Genomic DNA, 23,316 nt, shown 5'->3' with positions numbered 1-23,316 from the left:
CACTGCAGAGTAGGGATGAGCCGAACACCTCCCTGTTCGGTTCGCACCAGAACTTGCAAACACACCAAACGTTCGTGTGAACTTTAGAACCCTATTAAAGTCTATGGGACTCGAACGTTTGAAATCTAAAGTGCTATTTAGGCTAATATGCAAGTTATTGTCCTAAAAAGTGTTTGGGGACCTGGGTCCTGCCCCAGGGGACATGTATCAATGGATTTAAAAAAAAAAAAATGATTAAAAAAGGACTTTTTTCTACGGTGTGTGTGTGTTTTTTCCAACTATTTACACTTCCTTCGTGAAATGGTAGGGGTACAATGTACCCCATTACCAATTCACATAGGGGGGGGCAGGATCTGGGGGTCCCCTTTGTTAAAGGGGTCTTCCAGATTCTGATAAGCCCCCGCCCGCAGACCCCCACAACCACCGGGCAAGGGTTGTGGGGATGAGGCCCTTGTCCCCATCAACATAGGGACATCCTCCCCATGTTGAGGGCATGTGTCCTGGTACGGTTCAAGAGAGAGGGGGGCCGAACTCTGTCCCCCCCTCTTTTCTGCGGCTGGCCAGGTTAACGTGCTCGGATAAGGGGTCTGGTGTGGATTTTTGGGGGAACTCCACGCCATTTTTTTTAAATTTAAAGGAATGTTTCACTTTTAGCATTATTAAAATCACTGCTCCCGAAAAAACAGCCATTTTTAAAACTTTTTTTTGCATTGATACATGTCCCCTGGGGCAGGTCCCCAAACACTTTTTAGGACAATAACTTGCATATTAGCCTTTAAAATTAGCACTTTAGATTTCTCCCATAGACTTTAACAGGGTGTTCCTCTGCTTTTCGAATTTACCGCGAACACCCCAAATTGTTCGTTGTTCGCCGAACAGGCGAACAGGCAATGTTCGAGTCGAACATGAGTTCGACTCAAACTCGAAGCTCATCCCTACTGCAGAGTGCATGGCCATCATGGGAAATGTAGTTCCAAAACATCTGGGGTGCCAAGGTTCGCCATCACTGCCATACAGGCACAGGGAGAACATGAAGCAAAGCAACGCCTCAAACAGGTTGCTTTCAGGTAGAAACCTGTTTGAGATTTCAACTGAGGACTGAGGACCCTAGTGCTGCAAGACAGATGAACCAAGCCACTGTGCTGTCTGCATTATCACTGAAAGTATAAAAACTATATATAGTGTTGCAGAAGGCACATTCTTCCATGTCAGAGCATAAATTGTCACATTGACAAAAAAAATTATTTTCCCACATACGGTATACTATCCATGTTCATTACCTGTCTCACTCCCACCAAGAAACTTGGTGGGAGAGCTTTTTTTGCAGAGGAAACCGGTCATGTGTACATTTTTCATCGAGGAAACTGTCGAGGAACTCGACGAGCAAAAAAGAGAGCAAGTTCTCTTTTTCCTCGACGGGAGTCTGAATTTGCTCGTTGTGTTCCTCGTCGGGCTGGTTTTCGACGAGAAACTCGAGCGTGTGTATGCTAAGAAACCCGCGCTTGCTCAGAATAAAGTATGACACGGGAGTAAAAGTAGCATTTGTAATGGAGATAACACATTTTTCAAGCTGTAACAGACTGAAAAGTGCAAATCGTCTCTTAACAAACTTTTACTTAACACGCAAACACATGAGATTAGCAAAACAAGCCCCAAGAGTTGTGCCAGTGGAATCGAACTTCCCCTGCCGTTGTATGTGTTGTATGTCACCGCGTTTGAGAACGAGGAGATTTTGTCTTGACAGTGTGTGCGCAAAGCAAGCTTGTCGAGTTGCTCGACAAGCCTAACAAGGAACTCGTCGAGGAAAACGATGTGTGTTTTCCGACGAGTTCCTCGGTCGTGTGTACGAGGCCTCACACTCACATCACATCACTTCAAAGCCAGCAAATAAAATTACAGCAACAACTCTTGGAGAAAATGTCTGTTGTAGTGTATAGTGTGGTCACGGCGGACCCGAGGTGTACAGCTTAGATAGCACTCTCACCCGCTCCTCTAGCTCGAACCGTAAGTCTCTGATCTGGTGTATAATGTGTGGAGTGCTTACAGATGGTTGCCAATTAGCCACGCCCCGACATGTTTCATCACACAGACTTATTCAGACTTATTGAGAATGAGTACACCTCGGGTCCGCCGTGACCACACTATATACCACTACAGACGTTTTCTCCAAGAGTTGTTGCTGTGATTTTATTTGCTGGCTTTGAAGTGATGAATTGTGAGTGTAATGGTTGAAGTTTTTCACATAGCGTTTTATTAAACTTGTTTTACAATATTACACTATTTGGAGCACTTTTTATTTACATGCAGCGAGATCCTATTTACTTTCTTGCGGCTGGATAACGGAGATCAGCTAACCCTATCTGTGTGTTTTTTTGCCAATCACGAGAGTGTAAGGCATAAATATCTGGTGAGTGTGTCATCCAAAGGTGCGCAAAATCACTGGCACTTAGTGGTGTGGTGGAAGATCAGGAAAGTTTACACTGGATCAACTATTTTCCAGATGAATTTTATTATGCTTATGAACTTTTTCTTGAATGTAGTTTAATTTACTTGTCACAGGGTGATATTATTACACTGATTATTTGAATTGTCACATTGTCATCATCTTTATAGCAATACTTTAAAGTGTACCTCGTATGAAGCAGTGTTAATTTTGGCATCAAATTTCGATATAGTTTTAGGGCCAGATTCAGGTAGGGGTGTTACGGCGGCGCATCGTATCGTATTTACGCTACGCCGCCGTAAGTCAGAGAGGCAAGTACTGTATTCACAAAGTACTTGCCTCCTAACTTACGGCGGCGTAGCGTAAATGGAGACGGCATAAGCGCGCCTAATTCAAATTAGGATGAGGGGCGTGTTTTATGTTAATGGAGGGTGACCCGACGTGATTGACGTTTTTTACGAAAGGGCGCATGCGCCGTCCGTGTACATATCCCAGTGTGCATTGCTCCAAAGTACGCCGCAAGGACGTATTGGTTTCGAAGTGAACGTAAATTACGTCCAGCCCTATTCCCGGACGACTTACGCAAACGATGTAAAATTTTCAAATTTTGACGCGGGAACGACGGCCATACTTAACATTGACTAGGGAGAAGCTTTATCTTTACGCGGCGTATCTCTTACGGAAACGGCGTATCTTTACTGCGACGGGCGCACGTACGTTCGTGAATCGGCGTATCTAGTCATTTACATATTCTACGCCAAACTCAACTGAAGCACCACCTAGCGGCCAGCCTAAAAATTACACTTTAAGATACAACGGCGTAGGAGACTTACGCCACTCGTATCTTAGCCTAATTTAAGCGTATCTGGTTTCCAGAATACGCTTAAATTAACGCTGGCGTAGATTCAGAGTTACGACGGCGTATCTACTGATATGCCGGGGTAACTCTCTATGAATCTGGCTATCAGTCTTATGCCGCGTACACACGATCGGTCCATCCGATAAAACAGGTCTGATGGATTTTTCCATTGGTTAACTGATGAAGCTGACTGATGGTCAGTCGTGCCTACACACCATCAGCTAAAAAAACGATCGTGTCAGAACGCGGTGACGTAAAACACAACGACGTGCTGAAAAAAAACCGAAGTTCAATGCTTCCAAGCATGCGTCGACTTGATTCTGAGCATGCGTGGATTTTTAACCGGTGGACGTACCCACAGACGATCATTTTTTTTCTATCGGTTAGGTATCCATCGGTTAAATTTAAAACAAGATTGAATTTTTTTAACCGATGGATAAATAACCGATGGGGCCTACACATGTTCGGTTTGGTCGGATGAAAACGGTCCATCAGACCATTCTCATCGGTTTGACCGATCGTGTGTACGCGGCATTAGTCTTAGGACTTAAATGCCATTTTAGTTTTAGTCCCATTTTAGTCTTCTGCAATTGTTTTAGTTTTAGTCATATTTAGTCGACTAAGGGCCAGATTCACGTAGAATCTTAGTCGACTAAAATGTCCTATGTTTTAGTCGACTAAAATCTCCAGTACATTTTAGTCGACTAAAACTCATTTTAGTCGTCTAAAATCGAATGGGTGTAATTAAATTGTAATGTAATGTAACATTTCTCTACAATTTCCAAACTCATTATATGCTGCTGGAGTAAAGAATCGAATATGTTATTATATATGGTATTGAGGTATGAACATGCACTACAGACCACTGTCAAATATCAATTTAGTTTTAGTCTTATGCCCTGTACACACGATCGGTACGTCTGATGAAAACGGACCGATGGATTTTTTCATCAGATATCCGATGAAGCTGACTTTCATCAGTCTTGCCTACACACCATCGGTTGAAAATCTGATTGTGTCCAACGCTGTGACGTAAAACACAACGACATGCTGAGAAAAAATAAGTTAAATGCTTTCGAGCATGCGTCGACTTGATTCTGAGCATGCTTGGATTTTTGACCGATGGATTTCCCCACAGACAATCGTTTTTTTCTATCGTTTTTTTAACTATAAGAAAGTTTTAAAACAGGTTCTATTTTTTTTCACCGATGCGACCAAAAACGATGGGGCCCACACACGAACGGTTCGTCCGATGAAAACGGTCCATCGGTCCGTTTTCATCAGATGAACCGATCGTGTGTACTGGGCATAAGTCTTTTGAATAAAAAGGCATTTTATTTTTAGTCCCATTTTAGTCATCTCAATTGTTTTAGTTTTAGTCGTATTTTAGTTGACTAAAATAGTATTCATTTAGTCGACTAAAATGTTTTAGTCGTTTTAGTTGACTAAATTAGTATGAAGTTGTCTTTATTTTATTTTTAGATATTTCTTTGCACTCGGTTGGAGGCAGGGGTCAAGTCCTGGGGAAAAAAGTGTGGGAACTCCCACCCAAGATCCACTCCCCCACCAAAAAAAAATAAAAAATGATACGCTCATATGCATAATTACTAAACCGCATGTTTTTTTTTTTTTTTTCGATCCACTGTATCTTAGTAATCCTTTATGTTCCTTCCGTCACTTCCTCGATGCTGCAAGCTCCCAGGAGACATTGCGGCATCAAGGAAGTGACGGAATACCCGCACACTACCCGATTAATCCATATACAGGAAGCGGCCAGTAACATAAAGCATTACTAAGGTTCGCCTGCCCCTGACAGTGACTCGAGCTGGACATCGACGCTTAGTGAAGGATCGGCTCGGGCGGCTTGGCTGCTCTAGTCCTACAAAGGGAACTGAGTTCCTGCTGTGAAAAAAGTGCAGAAACTCCGTTCCCACGCGTTCCCGCAGGACTTGAGCCCTGGTTGGAGGTCCATATACATAAGTGCAATTTAGTGCCACTTATTTTTTTGACTATTGAGTTTGGATAGAGGTAAATAATACAATCACATTTCTACATCATTAAAGTGGCAGCAGGTTAATCAGTTGTTTTTTTCCTTAAGGCGCAATGGTGGTACTTCAAGTGTGGGCGTACAAGACTTTCTGACCATCAGCCATAAATTGCTAAATATTAAAGAGCTACAAACTAAAAACTGATGGAAGCCTAATCTGAACAAATGTTGGAAAAAGAATGAACATACAGTTTTCCCATTCAACCCCAAAATACTAAGTAGAGCTACTTAATCAAAAACAACACCAAAATATATTGCACATGTACAATAACAGCAGTGCTGGGGTATAAACTCACTGTGCAACCAATATAAGAAACAGCATGCAGACAGAACCAAAGAAATTCCTCTTCTAAGTATGGGGAGTTAAACTTAAAAAATAGGATGCCTCTATGATGACAATGGGCCAGATTCAAAGAACAGATACGACGGCGTATCTCCTGATACACCGTCGTATCTGCTGTCGTATCTATGCGGCTGATTCATAGAATCAGTTCCGCATAGATACCCCAAAGATCCGACAGGTGTAATTGCCTCATTCCAGCGTCGGGTATGCAAATTAGTAGTTACGGCAATCCACAAAGGTTTTTCCCGTCGTTACGTCGGCGCAAGTCTAAGTTTCCCGTCGCAAAGTTAGGGCTGCTATTAACATGGTGTAAAATTACTCCACCATGTTAAAGTATGCCCGTCGTTCCCGCGTTGCTTTTGAATTTTTTTTCCCGGCGTAAGTACGTTACGCACGTCGCGATTCACAAACACGTTGCACCGCCGTAGTTTTGCGCAAAGCACGTCGGGAAAATTGCGAACGGAGCATGCGCAGTATTCCGGCGCGGGAGCGCGCCTAATTTAAATGGTATCCGCCCCATTTGAATTGGGCGGGCTTGCGCCGGACATGTTTACGATACACCACCGCAAGTTTACAGGTAAGTGCTTTGTGGATCGGGCACTTAGACTGAAAACTTGCGGCGGTGTAACGTAAACGGCTTACGTTACACGGCCGCAATTCTATGTGAATCTGGCCCATTATTCTTAAACCCTTCCACAAACTCAAACCCTTTGATAAACACCATTTATAACATCTGTTGCAGTGGCTTTTTTTTAAATACCTTCATATATTAGACACTTTCTATTTAGTAACCAAATTACAACAAGTAGTCTCATATTAAGGAAGGGGTTACATCTGTCTAATGCACACCACCTTGTCAAATTGCCAAGTATGGAAGTAGAAACTTGAGTTACTCGAATTTTATTCGTTTTTTTAATTTATTGAATTTTTTGTACCATCCAGAAAAAGCAGATGCAAAATGAAACACAATTTTATGTTCTATTGTCCTTTTTACAGTTTTATTTACCTTCATTTCTGCTATGGTTACTTTGTTGCAAAGTCACAACTGGACTTACAATAAGTTTCATTTATTCATTGAGTATGTGATTTGTATCACATCATATATTCCATTGGAAGTGTATGTGACTGGGTGAAGAAACAATCAGGACACAAGGACTGAGCACTGTATTCCATGGCAGGATTATCATTTTTTTTTAAAATAAAAACTGCAGATTTGAAAATGCTTGAAAACAAGTTCTGAAATTACATTAATACATGAAAGTGGTTGTAAACCCTTACAGATTCAGATTCCTACTAGGTTTGCATGATACACAGAGATAAAGCAAATCCTTCTGTGTTTACCTGCAATCCTTTCTCCTCTACAGCCCTTCAAAGTACACAGATCAAAAACTAATTCTCAGCTCCAGAAGGTAGGGAGCAGGGATCTGACATCACACACTGCACAAAATAAAGCAGGGAGTTGAGTGTAATCTGAGACCTGTGTGGAGGTAAAGGACACATCCCCTTCTGCACAGTCTCATAGGGAAACATGTACAGCTGAGGATGTCAATCACCTGTTGTGTGCTAGAGGAGGGGTGGAACCATCCCCAGGGTTTTCCTGGTCTCAGCATTAACCATTTACAGACCAACGCACAACTATATACGTCGGCATTTGGAAGAGGAATATCTTGGTAATGGCAGCAGCTTTTTTTTTTATTGCATTTTAGTCTAAATATGAGATCTGAGGTCTTTTTGACCCCAGATCTCATATTTAAGAGGACCTGTCATTCTTTTTTCTATTACAAGGGATGTTTACATTCCTTGTAATAGGAATAAAAGTGACCCATTTTTTTAAAAAACAGTGTAAAAATAAATAAAATCAAGTAAAATAAATAAGATTTTTTTTTTTTTTTTAAAGCTCCCCGTCCTGACGAGCTTGCTCGCAGAAGAAAAAGCAAACGTGAGTAGCGCCCGAATATGAAACCGGTATTCAAACCACACATATGAAGCATCGCCGTGATTTTTAGAGTGAGGGCAATAATTCTAGCCCTAGACCTACCCTGTAACTCAAAACTTGCAACCTGTAGAATTTTTTAAATGTCGCCTATGGAGATTTTTAAGGGTAAAAGTTTGACGCCATTTCACTAGCGGGCACAATTTTGAAGCGTAACATGTTGGCTATCAATTTACTCTGCATAACATTTATCTTTCACAATTTAAAAAAAAAATTGGGCTAACTTTACTGTTGTATTTTTTTATTCAAAAAAGTTATTTTTTCCAAAAAAGTGTGCTTGTAAGACCGCTGCGCAAATACGGTGTAAAAAAAAGTATTGCAATGACCGCCATTTTATTCTCTAGGGTGTTAGAATCCCCAAATATTATATATTTTTTTCTAGCGAAAAAAACTTGTAAACACTGAGTCTGAAAAACAGGCTCAGGGCTGAAGTGGTTAATGATCATAAGTGACTCATGCAGATAGCAGAAGTGGGAGAGAGGAGTTGCTTGTAATCAGAGACCTGAGTGGAGGGAAAGGACACAACCCCCTGCACAGTCTCATAGGGAAACATGTACAGCTTAGGCTGTCAATCACCTGTTGTGTGCTATTAAGAGGGGTGGAACCAGCGCTCAAGTCCTGCTGGAACGCGTGGGAACAGAGTTCCTGCACTTTTTTCACAGCAGGAACTCAGTTCCCTTTGCAGGACTAGAGCAGCCGAGAGCAACCGAGCCGCCCGAGCCAATCCTTCACTAAGCGGCGATGCCCAGCTTGTGTCACTGTCAGGGGCAGGCAAACCTTAGTAATCCTTAATGTTACTGGCCGCTTCCTGTATATGGATTCATCGGGTAGTGTGTGGGTATTCCGTCACTTCCTTGATGCCGCAATGTCTCCTGGGAGCTTTTGTCATTGTTCCCAGGAGACATTGCGGAGGTCTGCCGCAAGTTATTGCAGGATTTAGAAAGAACTTGCTTATTACTAAGGTACAGTGGATCGAAAAAAGAAAAAAAAACATGCGGTTTAGTAATTATGCATATTTACATATCATTATTTTTTATTTTTTGGTGGGGGAGTGGATCTTGGGTGGGAGTTCCCACACTTTATTCCCCAGGACTTGACCCCTGGGTGGAACCATCCCCTGGGTTTTCCTGGTGTCAGCATTTATGATCATAAGTGACTCATGCAGATAGTAGAAGGGGGAGAGAGCAGACAGACATGATAATAGGTGATATAGTTTGAGGCAAGTAAACAATATAGAAGCTGATATGAGATTTAGTTTTTTTTTTTTATAATATTATACATAGTTAGTGAGGACACAACTCTATCTAGTTCAACCAATGGAAAAATAAATATATAAAACAATCAAATAGAAAACCTCCATATCCAGAATCCAATACCCACAGTTGAACCATATGAAGACAAAAATTACTTATTAAGCATGGTTCAATGTGATCCAGTGGGGAAAAAATTATTTCTCCCTGATCCCTGAAAAGGGGATCGGATTTTCCTTGAAACAACATTACTTTTAAATTACTGTTCCTTTTAAATGTTAATATCTTGTTATATTTAGTGCATTTAAGAATTCATCCAGGTCTTTTTTAAAACAATCTATTGAGCTGGTCATAACTAGATCCTGAGGGAGTCTATTCCACATTTTCACAGCTCTTACTGTAGAGAAGCCTTTCCATATGTGGAAGTCTCCAGATTTATATATATATATATATATATATATTCACAAGGCAATGGAGGAGAACTGCACATGGTATATAACGAGTGCCAGCAAACAGGTCTTCCCACCGACCATATATATATAAGAGAAAAAGTTCAAGACATGGATGTGCGTTTCGGGCTCAGCATGTAAGCCCGAAACACATAACCATGTCTGAATACTCTGGTATGTAACCTTTACGAGAAGATTTGAAAAATAAAACGATTTTAAGTGCAGCAAATCTTGAACTTTTTCTTATATATATATATATATATATATATATATATATATATATATATATATATTTGCTTTTATTTTTATTTTTTTTATAAACATGCATTTACACATGACTTATTTTTCAGGCAGTTTCTTCATAGTGTTACAAAAATGGTAATTTCTGGTCAAATCACATGTTTCTCTACCTTGTGTATTCCAATTATACAACCAGCAACAAGAGCAATGATGTTGTAAAGGATGAAATTGAATATGTAGTTGTTTTAAAAAAAAAACCTCACAAGATCTCATGTCTTAGTGGAAATTGCTTGCCCTGGACAAGTGGATTATCACAGGGGATTTGCTGATCTGCTTGCAGCTAACATGTAGTGCTATTTGTACAAACAGTTTAATGCATAGTAATCAGACATCAAGCTTGGAACACTTTTTATATCAATACCATCTCTTGCTTTAGCCAAAGGTTCAGGTTATGGGTGGCATACAATCACTAGCCATGCCCTAACCATTGATTGTATGTCTGTTACACTGTTTAATATCAATGAAACGCCACAAAACAAGAGCTTTGAAATGTAACCCATGCATGCTTTAATAAGGCAATGAATGATCAGTATACAATGTAAAATAACTCCTTTTAATAAATCAGTACAGAGCTTCTATTACTGGAAATATATTACCTATTTTAAATAAAATTTGATTGTTTGCAGCAATATTACTTTTATTACTGATAGTGCCTTATTAAAGAAGCCCAGGAGACTTTATAGTGAATGAAACCTTTCCAATGTAAGTCAGATATTTTATAAGTACCCATGGAGCTTGATAATACCTGTGTGTATCCAAGATATTATTAACAAGTATATTTTTAATTCTATTAAATAATTATGAATGATTAAACTATCAGACAAAAGGTCCTGCTTATAAGTGTATAAATGGAAAACATGGGGCAGATCCACAGAGATTTAGATCGGCGCAGCGTATGTGAGATACGCTACGCCGCTGTAACTTACTTTGGGCTGCTTTGAATCCTCAAAGAATTTGCGCCGCAAGTTATGGCGGCGTAGCGTATCTCTGGCGGCGGAATTCAAATCGGCGATTAGGGGGCGTGATTCATTTAAATGAAGTGCGTCCCCGCGCCGAATGAACTGCGCATGCGTCGTTCTGAAATTTCCCGCCGTGCATTGTGCTAAATTACGTCGCTAGGACGTCATTTTTTTAAACTTAGACGTGAGTTACGTCCATCCCTATTCACGGACGACTTGCGCAAAAAAAAAATTCAAATGAAACGCGGGAACGACGGCCATACTTAACATGGCAAATCTAACTATACGCCGCAAAATACCAGCTTTAACTATACGGCGGAAAAAGCCGACTACAGACGACGTAAGAGAATGCGACGGCCGCGCGTACATTCGTGGATCGACGGAAATAGCTAATTTGCATACCCAACGCGGAAAACGACGAGAACTCCACCCAGCGAACGCCAAAGTATTGAATCTACGATCTGAAGGCGTACGAAGCCGTACGCCTGTCGGATCGAACCCAGATGCCGTCGTATCTTGGTTTGAGGATTCAAACTAAAGATACGACGCGGGTAATTTGAAAGTACGCCGGCGTACTCGCTCTGAGGATCTGGCCCCATAAGTTTTGTACCAGAACATATACTCTACTATAAGATAGTTTAAATCGGGCTATATACTGAGCACATTCTGGACGGTTCCTAAAGAACTGGTTACAATTCTATCAATGGGTGGTCCACCTCCTTTTATTTGAAAAAATGAAGAAGCTAGGTGGAAAATTGTTGGCCAAACAGCACCTGTATCCAATAAGATTCATATTTTTTGACAGCCATCGGCGCATGTCAGAATACAATAGCCATAGTGGAAGATTTGTACATACACACTGTTTAGCGTGGATGAAGGAATCTTTCTTTAGTTCAACCCGCAGGCTGAATTAATTAAATCTATTTATTCATGACCAGCTTAAGAGGTATGAACTGTGAGCTTAATGTGCAGTAGAATAAAGTGGCATGCTGTCACATTCAGCTCTGCTACAACGAGAGAGTCAAAAAACTGCCTACTTCTGTATGGAAAAGAACCCTACTACATTTCACATTATAGGTAAGCATAGTAACTTTATAAAAAAAAAATGCTGATAACTATAAGGAGTTATTTAATGCATGCAAGGAGTGTCTCTGCATTAAAAATTCTTTCTTATTGCACATTCTTCCATTTATATTTTTCTCCACATATACATGTAGACCAAGCTGTCCAGAAAAGTGACAGGGGTTGGGTCCAACTATATTAGGTGCCTTTACAATAAATACCTATTCATCACAAATATTCTTAAAAAAATAACAACAATCAAAACTGTTAATCTGCCTGCTCAAGCACACCTGCAGACTCAGTTTGCTCCAACCCCTGTCATTTGTGCTGGCCAGCTTGGTCTGCAGTTAAATGTAGAGATTTTATTTTTTATTTTTTTAAGTACATGACATATAAAAAATACTGAATCCTCTCATTACAAGTATTAATAACATGCAGTCATCTACATTTTTTTTGTAAAAGTGGTCCTTTAAATCAGATATGCTTCCCCCTTCCCTTAGGCTAAAGTATCTTACCTGTCTACAGCTATAGCAGACATTGAGTAGATGCTGGCAAAGATGGCTGTAATAGGAAAGAAGTTGTGGAATCTACAGTAAGCCTCCCCAAAGTACCATTCATTGTGCAGGGCATATATGAAATTCACCAGGGTGTTGAAAGCTGCCATGGAAGCATCCGAGAAGGCTAGACTGACCAGAAAGTAGTTGGTGACTGTCCTCATTCTTTTGTGAGCCAGTATTATCCACATTACTATGATATTGCCAAACACAGCAACAGCCACCATAGATCCATAAGCCAGAGACCAAAGTACTATGCGCCAGGGCGGTTGCACAAACCTGTGAGTAACTGGGGCAGTCACATTAGTCTGGGTGAAGTTCTTTGGCCATAGCAATCCTTCCCCAAGAGGAGCAAAAATGCCCACCCCTTCTTCACCTGTCACATTTGCTGGGGTGGAAGTCATCTCTGTGTCTCCAAAAGCTTTCAATACAGTCAGAAAGTCTGGGAGCTGTATAATACTCTCCAAGTTTCAGTAGAGGAATGCAAAGTGCATGCAATAAAGAACGACAATCTGAACTCAAGTTGAAGACATGATTGCCTCTATGTAAAGTTCAAACATCAATAAGAATATGAAAGGAGATATAAATAGAATGTGAAAGGAAAGATGAACTTCAAGCTAAGTTCCTTCCTTCCAGCAGTGAGCAAGTCAAGGCAGAGGCAGCTGGTGTGAGTCTTTTATAGAACGAGTTCCTCCAATGTCTAGGAAAATGCCTGTGACATCATTCTGGGAGGGGGGATTACAGAGAGCCCACTGAGTGCTTTCTACACTCCCCCCAGCTTGCAAACAGGTAGGCTTTGTGCTGCATGCAGTGACACACAGAAGCATGTAATCCAAGCACACTTCCTCTATGCATGTTTCGCCCCGGCTGCAGAGTGCTATGATGCTTATTCACAATTAGTTCATGGATCTCTCTTAGTAGCCCAGTGCTGAAGGGATGTGAGGTCCATGGTGCTGAAATCGTCATTCGGAAGATGGAGCACTATACGATTACAACTCCGTTCACATGTTTGTCTAGGAGCTCTCCGCCCCTGTCTTTCTGCTCTGGCACAGACACTGCCCCCATTCAACATAAAGCGAAGAAAAGATTCTAAAGATATAAGAGTTGATTTACTTAAGGCAGATAGCCTGCTCACTTTGCAAGGGATTTTTCTGCAGCGCTTAGTGAATGTGGTAAAACCTCACTTTGAAAAGAATACCTAAACACATGCAAGGAATATATCAAAAATAGTATTTGCTTGCTCGTGATTATATGATGGGTGATGGAAGTCAACAAAGCTTCACTACATTTATTAAGTTCTGGAAAAAATTGCCTTGCAAAGTGAACAGCCGATTTGCTTTTAGTAAACAAACCCGATAGAGGCTTATTTACTAAAGGCGTTGGGGAAAATTCACTCGATAAATTATGTGAATTGTCCCTTCTGTGAGCCAATCATGTGATCATGTGATAAGCAAATAGGTACGAAAGAGTTTGATTTTCACATGATTAAGCCCAGGTTCACACTGGGTACGATTTGGTTCGATTTGAGATGCGATTTCACTTGTGAAATCGCATCTCAAATCGGCGGCATTTGCCGGCAATTGTCGGCAATGACACCGTCCTAATCGGTGCAACGCCGCATCTGCGGCGCTGCACCAATTTCAAAAAGTAGTTCCTGTACTACTTTTTGCGATTTAGGGCCGCGATTTACATAGAAACCTGCACAGATGTCTCTTAAATCGCGGCCGAAATCGGGACTGCCAGCGGGAGTGAAATCGTGCGAGTTCAGCTGAACTCGCACGGCTTCAATCCCGCAGCCCAGTGTGAACCAGGGCTGAAACTAATGTTTACACAATTTATTGAGAGAAATCCTCAGCTGTCTTAGTAAATTAGCCCTATGGTGTCCCTTAAATGAAAGATGGTAGTAACCTGTACATCCATCTCCATCAGTGCCTAATTTACTTGGGACATGTGATTGATAAAGCCAATACATTCGAATTCCCTAACATTCACTACAGAAATAAACTAAAAACAGGAATGCGTGCACTTTAAAGGGACAGTTCATCCAAAACTGAGATTTCTGTTTTAGTAGATACATTAGATACGTTTGTTTCTACAAAAGTGAGCTGAACGACTATATTATGATAAGTGCAGAGAAAAAGAAATATGGTTGAAAAGGGGGCAGGTATGATAAAAAAAAGGACATAAGGATGAAGTAATAAATGGGGAATAGAACCACAGACACTGAATTCAGTTGAGATAATAGTGGATACAATAAGCAAAGGGAAAAAGGGCTGAGCTCACTAAATTTAATTAAGGGTGAAGCAAACAAAGAGCATAGCTTGTACAGAAGGGGTGAGGGATGGAACAGTAAAAATGTAAGGGGGGGGGGGATTGGGTGTCAATAAACCCACAGATGAAAATATCTTAAAATGAAAGAAGAGAAGATAATGGAGAAGGAATTGAAAGAAATAATGTTGTTACTAGGGTTGTCCCGATACCACTTTTTTAGGACCGAGTACGAGTACCGATACTTTTTTTCAAGTAGTCGCCGATACCGAATACCGATACTTTTTTTTAAATGTGTCCCCAAATGCAGCGATGTCCCCCCACAGATGCAGCCATGTATCCCCCCATCCAGCCATTGTCTCCCCCCATCCAGCCATTGTCTCCCCCCCATCCAGCCATTGTCTCCCCCCCATCCAGCCATTGTCTCCCCCCATGCAGCCATGTATCCCCCCATCCAGCCACTGTCTCCCCCCATGCAGCCATGTATCCCCCCATCCAGCCATTGTCTCCCCCCATGCAGCAATGTATTCCCCCATCCAGCCATTGTCACCCCCCATCCAGCAATGTATCCCCCCATGCAGCCATTGTCACCCCCCATGCAGCCATTGTCACCCCCCATGCAGCCATTGTCACCCCCCATGCAGCCATTGTCACCCCCCATGCAGCCATTGTCTCCCCCCATCCAGCCGTGTCTCCCCCCATCCAGCCATGTGTGTCTCCCCCCATCCAGCCGTGTGTGTCTCCCCTCATCCAGCCGTGTGTGTCTCCCCCCATCCAGCCGTGTGTGTCTCCCCCCATCCAGCCGTGTGTGTCTCCCCCCATCCAGCCGTGTGTGTCTCCCCCCATCCAGCCGTGTGTGTCTCCCCCCATCCAGCCGTGTGTGTCTCCCCCCATCCAGCCGTGTGTGTCTCCCCCCATCCAGCCGTGTGTGTCTCCCCCCATCCAGCCATGTGTGTCTCCCCCCATCCAGCCATGTGTGTCTCCCCCCATCCAGCCATGTGTGTCTCCCCCCATCCAGCCATGTGTGTCTCCCCCCATCCAGCCATGTGTGTCTCCCCCCATCCAGCCATGTGTGTCTCCCCCCATCCAGCCATGTGTGTCTCCCCCCATCCAGCCATGTGTGTCTCCCCCCATATGCAGCCATGTGTGTCTCCCCCCATCCAGCCGTGTGTGTCTCCCCCCATCCAGCCATGTGTGTCTCCCCCCATCCAGCCGTGTGTGTCTCCCCCCATCCAGCCATGTGTGTCTCCCCCCATCCAGCCGTGTGTGTCTCCCCCCATCCAGCCATGTGTGTCTCCCCCCATATGCAGCCATGTGTGTCTCCCCCCATCCAGCCGTGTGTGTCTCCCCCCATCCAGCCGTGTGTGTCTCCCCCCATCCAGCCGTGTGTGTCTCCCCCATCCAGCCGTGTGTGTCTCCCCCCATCCAGCCGTTTGTGTCTCCCCCCCATCCAGCCGTTTGTGTCTCCCCCCCATCCAGCCGTTTGTGTCTCCCCCCATCCAGCCGTTTGTGTCTCCCCCCATCCAGCCGTTTGTGTCTCCCCCCATCCAGCCGTTTGTGTCTCCCCCCATCCAGCCGTTTGTGTCTCCCCCCATCCAGCCGTGTGTGTCTCCCCCCATATGCAGCCATGGCCCGCTTACCTGCTACCGCCGACTGTGTACTACGGCCGGCCAGGAACATTACAGCTTTGAATAGCTTTGTAATGATTGGCGCCACGCTGCGTGTATAGACACTCCCCCTCGCTCGGGATTGGACAGTTCACCCGAGCAAGGGGGAGTGTCTATGCGTGGCGCAAATCATTACAGCTATTCAAAGCTGTAATGTTCCCGCCCGTATTACACAGTCAGCGGCGTAACGGCGGCGGATCGCAGCGGCGAATTGTGGCGGCGGTCGGTGGCGGTCGGCGGCGGCGGTGCGGGGGGGGGTTAAGTATTCTATTTGTGTATCGGGGCGGGGTATCGGCGTCTGACTACCGCCGAAAAAACTCGGAATCGGAACCCTAGTTGTTACGTGACATATAATGAGTTATGGGAATGTGAACAATGTCTATGAAGACATGTGTCAGATAGCGTCTCCAATTGAACTCTTCATTAAGCCCCTTTAGGGAAAAGTCTTTGTAGATGAAAAATCCAATACACTTCTCTTCGAAAAGGTTTTGCTTATGATTGTGAACATTTGGAGAGTGCTTAATTCTTGCCATCTTTCAATAGAGACAAGGTGGTGGTATTAAAAAACCCAGTGGCTGCTGTGTTACTTTTAAATTGTTCTTTATAAAATATTGTTTAATACTGTATGTGTATATATATATATATATATATATATATATATATATATATATATATATATATATATATAAATATAATATTTTCACTTGAGATGTGTTGTACTGTTCAGAAGATACAGTAAGTGAAGAAGGCGCTCTTGTGTTTGTTCAATCTGTTTTTTTTATCTTATAACACACGTAGCCTTTCTACTACAGGAATTTCAGTAAATAGATCACATCCTAAAGAGTGCCACATATAAAAGCCTTTAACTCCTTTGCATCTGTGATCTGTAAATTGACAACTCCATTTATGATGCCCTGTGCAGGGAGAGCATTGTATTTTGAAAATCTCTCCTACTGTCACTAGAAGCTACCAGGGCATGCTAGTGACCAGAAAAAAAATGTTTAGTAACAGGTATAATAATTGTATTCCTGGATATGCTTTTTTTTTGTAAATTGCTATTATCAGTGTGGAATGATTGTTATGAACAGCTTGAACTGGATCTAATACATTTTGCATTGCACAATAAGGAAACCCTGTTCTCACTGCTGAACATTATATTTATTTTAATATAATGCAAAATGCAATAGAAGGATTTGGCACATGCAGGAGTGAACATATACACTTAAAGCTCTGGGCATTATGGAAAAGAGAGCTTGGTGAGGAAGTACCCTAGACGAGTGCATCAGTCTCCAGGTACAACTAAAAATCACTTTTGTATGGACTCATTTTTAGACCTTGTTCACACAGGCATACTTGCACACCTGTGCAAGGGCCATGTTTGTCCTCACGTGGATGCATCCACATGAAGGCAGTCCCATTCATATCAATTTAGATTAGTGCAGGTGTGTGTGGCTTTGTGTCTTCTAACTCACACTGTCTGCATTCAGTGACACGCATTCGCACCCATGTGGATGTCAAACCGAGAGCAGCGTCTGCAGGGCCGATCCACCCTATAGGCTCACTATGCAGGGCACTTAGGGCTAGATATGTGCATTCCCGTTCGTAGAAATGTTATTTTCGTATGAAAATGTTCATTTTCGTACCCGCAGAATAATGTGTACATACGAAAAAATTAAAGCACCAAAATACAAAAACTACGGGATTAAGAATGAGCCGCATAACGAACAACCGCAAATACGAACGAACGATCCGACGAAAATACGACAAAACGAAAACAGCAAAAGAACGAAAATGATATTTTGTTTGAATCCTTGTTCTGTTCGTACTTTGATTTTCAGTCGTATGTTCATATGACATCTAACAAAAGATTTTCATTCTGTATTTTGTTTGAATCCTTTTTCTGTTTATATGTTCATATGACATCTATAACAAAAGATTTTCATTCTGTATTTTGTTTGAATCCTTTTTCTGTTTGTATGTTCATATGACATCTATAACAAAAGATTTGTATTCTGTATTCTGAATTCCTTTTTTCTGTTCGTAATTTGGTTTCAAAATACAGAATACAAATCTTTTGTTATAAGATGTAATTTTCGTTTTTTTTGAATGGGCAGGGAGTGTAGTTAGTTAGTGAAGCAGCTTCTCTTTTGTGCTGAGTACAGTAGTACAGTAAAGCCAAATAAACTTTTCTGTGGATTTTCGTCTGAAGGGAGATCAGTTGGCCAGACTTTTGAACCTGGAACCCAAAAATGGTTTTCTGATGGAGTTTAAAAACGAACGAACGTTCGGTAAACCGATTGTTTTTATGTTTGTTGTTAAAAAAGTCTGACCAAGTATATGGGGCTTAACAATAGTTAATATGGATGAGCCGCGTGTTGAAAGTGCCGCGAATCCTGCGATATATTTACGAAAGTACAAAACGACGAAAATTCACGAAAATTATTGTCTAACAAGTAACGAACATGAATTAAACAGAATAACAAACCATCCCGCATGTACGAAAATAAAACGGTAACCAAAATACGAAACGATCGGAATACGAAAAAATTGCGTCTTACGAAAAACGAACGGAAACGAACCTACGGAACGATACGAAATGGAACAAAAAAAAGAAAACATTTTCTGTGCACATGTCTACTTAGGGCCCCCCAAATTACTAGAGGCCCCGCCTGGTGAGAAGTAATTTTCGCCCCCTCACCCCGCTTCTCAACTCGCTGGCTGCATGGGAGAAGAGATAAGAAGTCAGCACCCCCCGCTTCTCAATTTAATGTAAGATGTCATTTCCAACAGCAGAACCAGGGCCATCTTTTCCATTGGGCACGCTGGGAAGTTGCCCGGGGGCCCCGCTTGCCTGGGGGGCCCCACCGGCTGCCCAGCAACCCCAGTAAAAAATTGTGGAGAGTGACGGGTTAGAACTGCCCATGCCCAGTTTGCGGAAATCACAGAGAAGATCCGGTCCTCCACGAGTGCGGGGGATTGCTGATGTAAGGGGCGGTGTAAAGGGTGTAAAGGTTCCCCCTCCTATATTAGTGACCCCCCTTACCTTAGTGTATTTACTCTACGGAAGGTGGTCTCTGGTCACCAGAGTGCCCCCCACATCAGATTTCCCCTTTACATCAGAGTCTGCAGGATTCCCCCTTACAATGCAAGGGGGAACTCAGTCTGGGGACCCTGAAGTAAGTGGGAAAGAGAAAGCAGTGGACTCTGATATAAGGTGGTCTCTGGTCACCAGAGCCCCCCTCCACATCAGAGTTCCCCCCTTAGATCATGATCTGCAGCTTTACCCTTTACATAAGAGTTCCCTTTCACTGTAAGGGGGAATCCTGCAGACTCTGATGTAAGAGGAAACTCTGTGCTGGCTGGGTTATAGTAACCTGACCTTCATGTCAATGAAGACATTTTTTTGTTCTACTTTTGTTTAACTTAAACACATTGGGCCAGATTCATGAACAATGGTGCAGATTTGCACCGGCGTGGTGCATCATTTTTAGACTACACCGGTCCAGCGCGGAGAGGCAGTTAGGTGATTCAAGAAACTTTTTTTGTTGTACGATGCCCCAGCGGGGCGGATTTTAGACGGCGTAAGGCAGGGTAAGGCCAACTGGGAGTCACCCTATGCTAATGAAGTGCCGACCGTGGTGCAGGGGTCACGCCGGGGCGCATCTTAGACCGCACATGCTCAGTGACATCCAGGGGTAAATGCCCCAATCTGCACATGCTCAGAACTGCGCCCCGGCGTGATCCCTGAGCTACGCCGACTCACTACCAAAGCCCAGTCCATGAATCAGCCCAGACTTCCGCCCTGCAGGTGCAAATGTACTGAAGCTTTTTTTTTTCTAAGCTAGGTCGTTTGCATTGTGGTGGGGCAGTTATGGCTGATGAGGAATCCTCAGGTGGGCGGATGACCAATTTCAGCCCAGAGGAGAGGGCTGTCATTATTGAGGGCCTCTCCCAACATGGGGACCGCCTCTATGTGTTGTCCAGCAAGTGTTGTTGCTCAGTTCGTTTGTAACGCTGCTGCTATAGCTGCTCTCCAGCTGACCTGTGCAAGTCTGGTGCAAAGTTACCCCTGCTTTTATGAGGTGTAACTTTGCACCGGAAATTTCAGCTCCGCTCACCGGGAGTAGCCTGCGCCGGTCAAGCTTAAGTTGATGAATCGGCCCAAAAACCTCATTTGCATATTTAAAACACAAAAACCATGGCCGCGCCAGATCCGACCAGCGTAAATCTGCGCCAACGCCGCGCCGGCGTGGAAAGGTTACACCGAGGCGATGAAGTCTATTTGGAGGCGTAATCTGGTTCTCTGGGTAAGGCGCAGCGATCCGCCGGCGCAAATCTGCACTTACGCCGTGCATCTACCAAAAAAACGGTGTAAGTGCTTCATGAATCTGGCCCATTGCTAATAGCACTAGCTATATGTTTATAGTTTAAATACTGACATCTGCATTGTTCAGCACTGAAAACTGCAATTTTAGGTACTTTTTTGCAGTGGCAGTAAAAAAAATGGTTCTTCCAGTAAATTTTATGATTTTTGTCAGTAAATTCTCGTGCGTGATTGTGTAGACAGGGCCCCAGTGCACTGTATTGCCCGGGGGCCTATAATGCTCTTAAGATGACACTGAGCAGAACACCCCCTCCCCCGCTTCTCAACTTTCTTTAATGTGACATGTCACTGTCGTCAGCGCCCCCTGCTTCTCATTTTTAATGTGCCATGTCATTTTGCTTAGGGCCCCAGGGAGGTCAGGATCGGCACTGAGCGTCTGTCCCAATTGACACTAATGGGACTGCCTGCATGCAAATGCAAGGAACACCTAACCCCTGCAAACATGGCCATGACAACATGGCCCTTGCACACTGTACACCTAAGTATGCTCATGTGAATGAGGCCTCAATATAAATGTAAAGTGTAACTATTTACTTTTGAATGGGAAGAGGAAAAAAGTTAGAACTCCTAAACATGCTGGAGATGCAATTCGGATACGGGGTTCACTCCTCCATGTCTGGTGGGATTGCCCAGTCATTCAACCGTTCTGGAAAGGAGTGCATGATCTTATTTCCCGAATCACCACATTTACTCCTGACTTCACACCGGCACAGTATTTACTCCACCACACCTCCTTGCCACAATCAACCTATCGTAAATCCCTGATGTTACACCTTATAAATGCGGCTACCCAATGCATCCCCATTCGTTGGAAAAACGCTCCCCCCCCCACCATTGCAGATTGGCATTCCCGAGTCAACAAAATTGAAGAGATGGAAAGGACCATCCATCAGGCTAAGGACATGCATGACAAGTTCAGACATACGTGGGCCTGTTGGATACACTACAGGGAATCTGTGGGACCCGTGTCTCCTTCGGCCCCTCCTGTGCCCCCTGTGGCGCCAGATGTGTTCAATGTGACTTGACTCAGATGGAAACTTCGTCATGTTCTATTCCTCCTGCCCCCCCCTCTTAGTCTTGAACATCCCCACATTAGACTTGCACTAGTGCGCTTCCTGACAAGCTGGATGTTCGACTTCTGGACCGCACACCCTGTCGCATGGTTCCCCAGGCGACCGGACCTATGGCTGACTGATCACTAGTGCCCAGAACCCCACGCCCTTCAGGTATGTCCTCACCAGAGACGTCATGATCCCTTTTCTTGTAGGACCACTTATGCCCTTTTACACTGTTAGGTTACTTAAGGTCCCCTCCCGGTCACAGTGTGTTCCCTTGTGTTCCCTTTCATGTGTGAACGGGTACTGGGTTGACCCTTGCTGGTCCGGTACTTACTACTTTGCATTACGTTTGACACCTCCCGAGATACAACACAAAACGCTGGTCAGCGGCTATAACGTTTGACATTGCCAGAGATACTCAGTGTCGGTCAGAGGCACTTTTTCTTGTAAGTGCACTGTTTTTATTTTTTTAATAAATAAGTATTTTTATATACTACACTATGATGAACCCCTTGTTTTTGAGGCAATAAGGACATCTTGATAGAGGGAGAAGAGGAGGAAATACCCAGTGACGGACAGAGAAAGAAACCATTTTGGGCCTTTTACTATCCGGGTTCTGGTTAGTGTTCAGTTTAAACAATTGGTGATGGTGGCACTGCTTTGTCGGGTGGAAGAGTCAGCTGCACCTTTTATATGTAACAAGCACTACCAGTATTGAACCCCTCCCCCTCACCTCATTGGAATTCATCGTGCAATTGCAACATTGTCTGCTGTTCCAGTGTTGGACTTTTTAAGTGCTGTTTGCACATTTCACATTTGGGACTCACTGTTTGTTTGTTTTGCTAGAGCATCATTAGCGGTAATTTTTCTTTATAGGAGTATTATGGGCATTGATGTTTATGCTGATAACTAATTTTTGGTTACATTTTTAGTATTGCGTTCACCGCACTATCCATGCAATATATATTTTTCTTTCACTTATTTATTATTAACAATATATTATTTTTTGTATAAACGTGATTGATTCACGTATGTTTATCCACACAGTATATGAAGTATGTTGTTGTACTTGATATAACTCTTTATATATGGTTGTTTGTGCACTAATTTAGTTCACAGTTTATATAACACTTCCAGGGATTGTATTCTTTGGACAATTAGATCAGCGCAGTAACACTTTTTCTTTATATGCACATTTAACCCTCTATTGAGGGTCTACACAGTATTGCAGCAGATCACGTATAATATATAATTTTATTTATATTTTTTTGCGCCGGTGACACTTATAATAATTGATATCAACCTTGTCTCTATTGAAAGATGGCAAGTATTAAGCACTCTCCAAATGTTCACAATCATAAACAAAACATTTTCGAAGAGAAGTGTATTGGATTTTTCATCTACAAAGACTTTTCCTAAAGGGGCTTAATGAAGAGTTCAATTGGATCTTGAGGGGGAATCGCAAAAGAAAACACTTTGCTCCACCCCAAATCTATACCAGACCCTTATCCGAGCATGCAGCCTGACAGATCAGGAAAGGGGGAACGAGCGAGCCCCCCTCCCTCTCCTGAATCATACCAGGCCACATGCCCTCAACATGGTAGGGGTGGGTGCTTTGGGGGGCTCTTATCCAAATGTTGATGGGGACAAGATCCTCTTCTCTGCAACCCTGGTCAGTGG

The 23,316-nt window shown here is 43.0% G+C and overlaps 1 protein-coding gene across 1 annotated transcript in view; it reads right to left on the bottom strand.

The window, feature by feature from the left end:
- TACR3 (tachykinin receptor 3) overlaps positions 1-13,041 on the bottom strand; it is a 292,646-nt gene extending 279,605 nt beyond the window's left edge. Inside the window, exon 1 of the mRNA XM_040329788.1 lies at positions 12,221-13,041. Within this exon, the coding sequence (XP_040185722.1) occupies positions 12,221-12,663 (443 nt within the window). The 5' untranslated portion in view covers positions 12,664-13,041. The remainder of the gene's footprint in view (positions 1-12,220) is intronic.
- Between the last annotated feature and the right edge of the window lie 10,275 nt (positions 13,042-23,316).

Source organism: Rana temporaria, chromosome 1, assembly GCF_905171775.1.
Source record: "Rana temporaria chromosome 1, aRanTem1.1, whole genome shotgun sequence".
NCBI lineage: Eukaryota > Metazoa > Chordata > Amphibia > Anura > Ranidae > Rana > Rana temporaria.
This window is presented reverse-complemented; position numbering and strand designations above follow the sequence as displayed.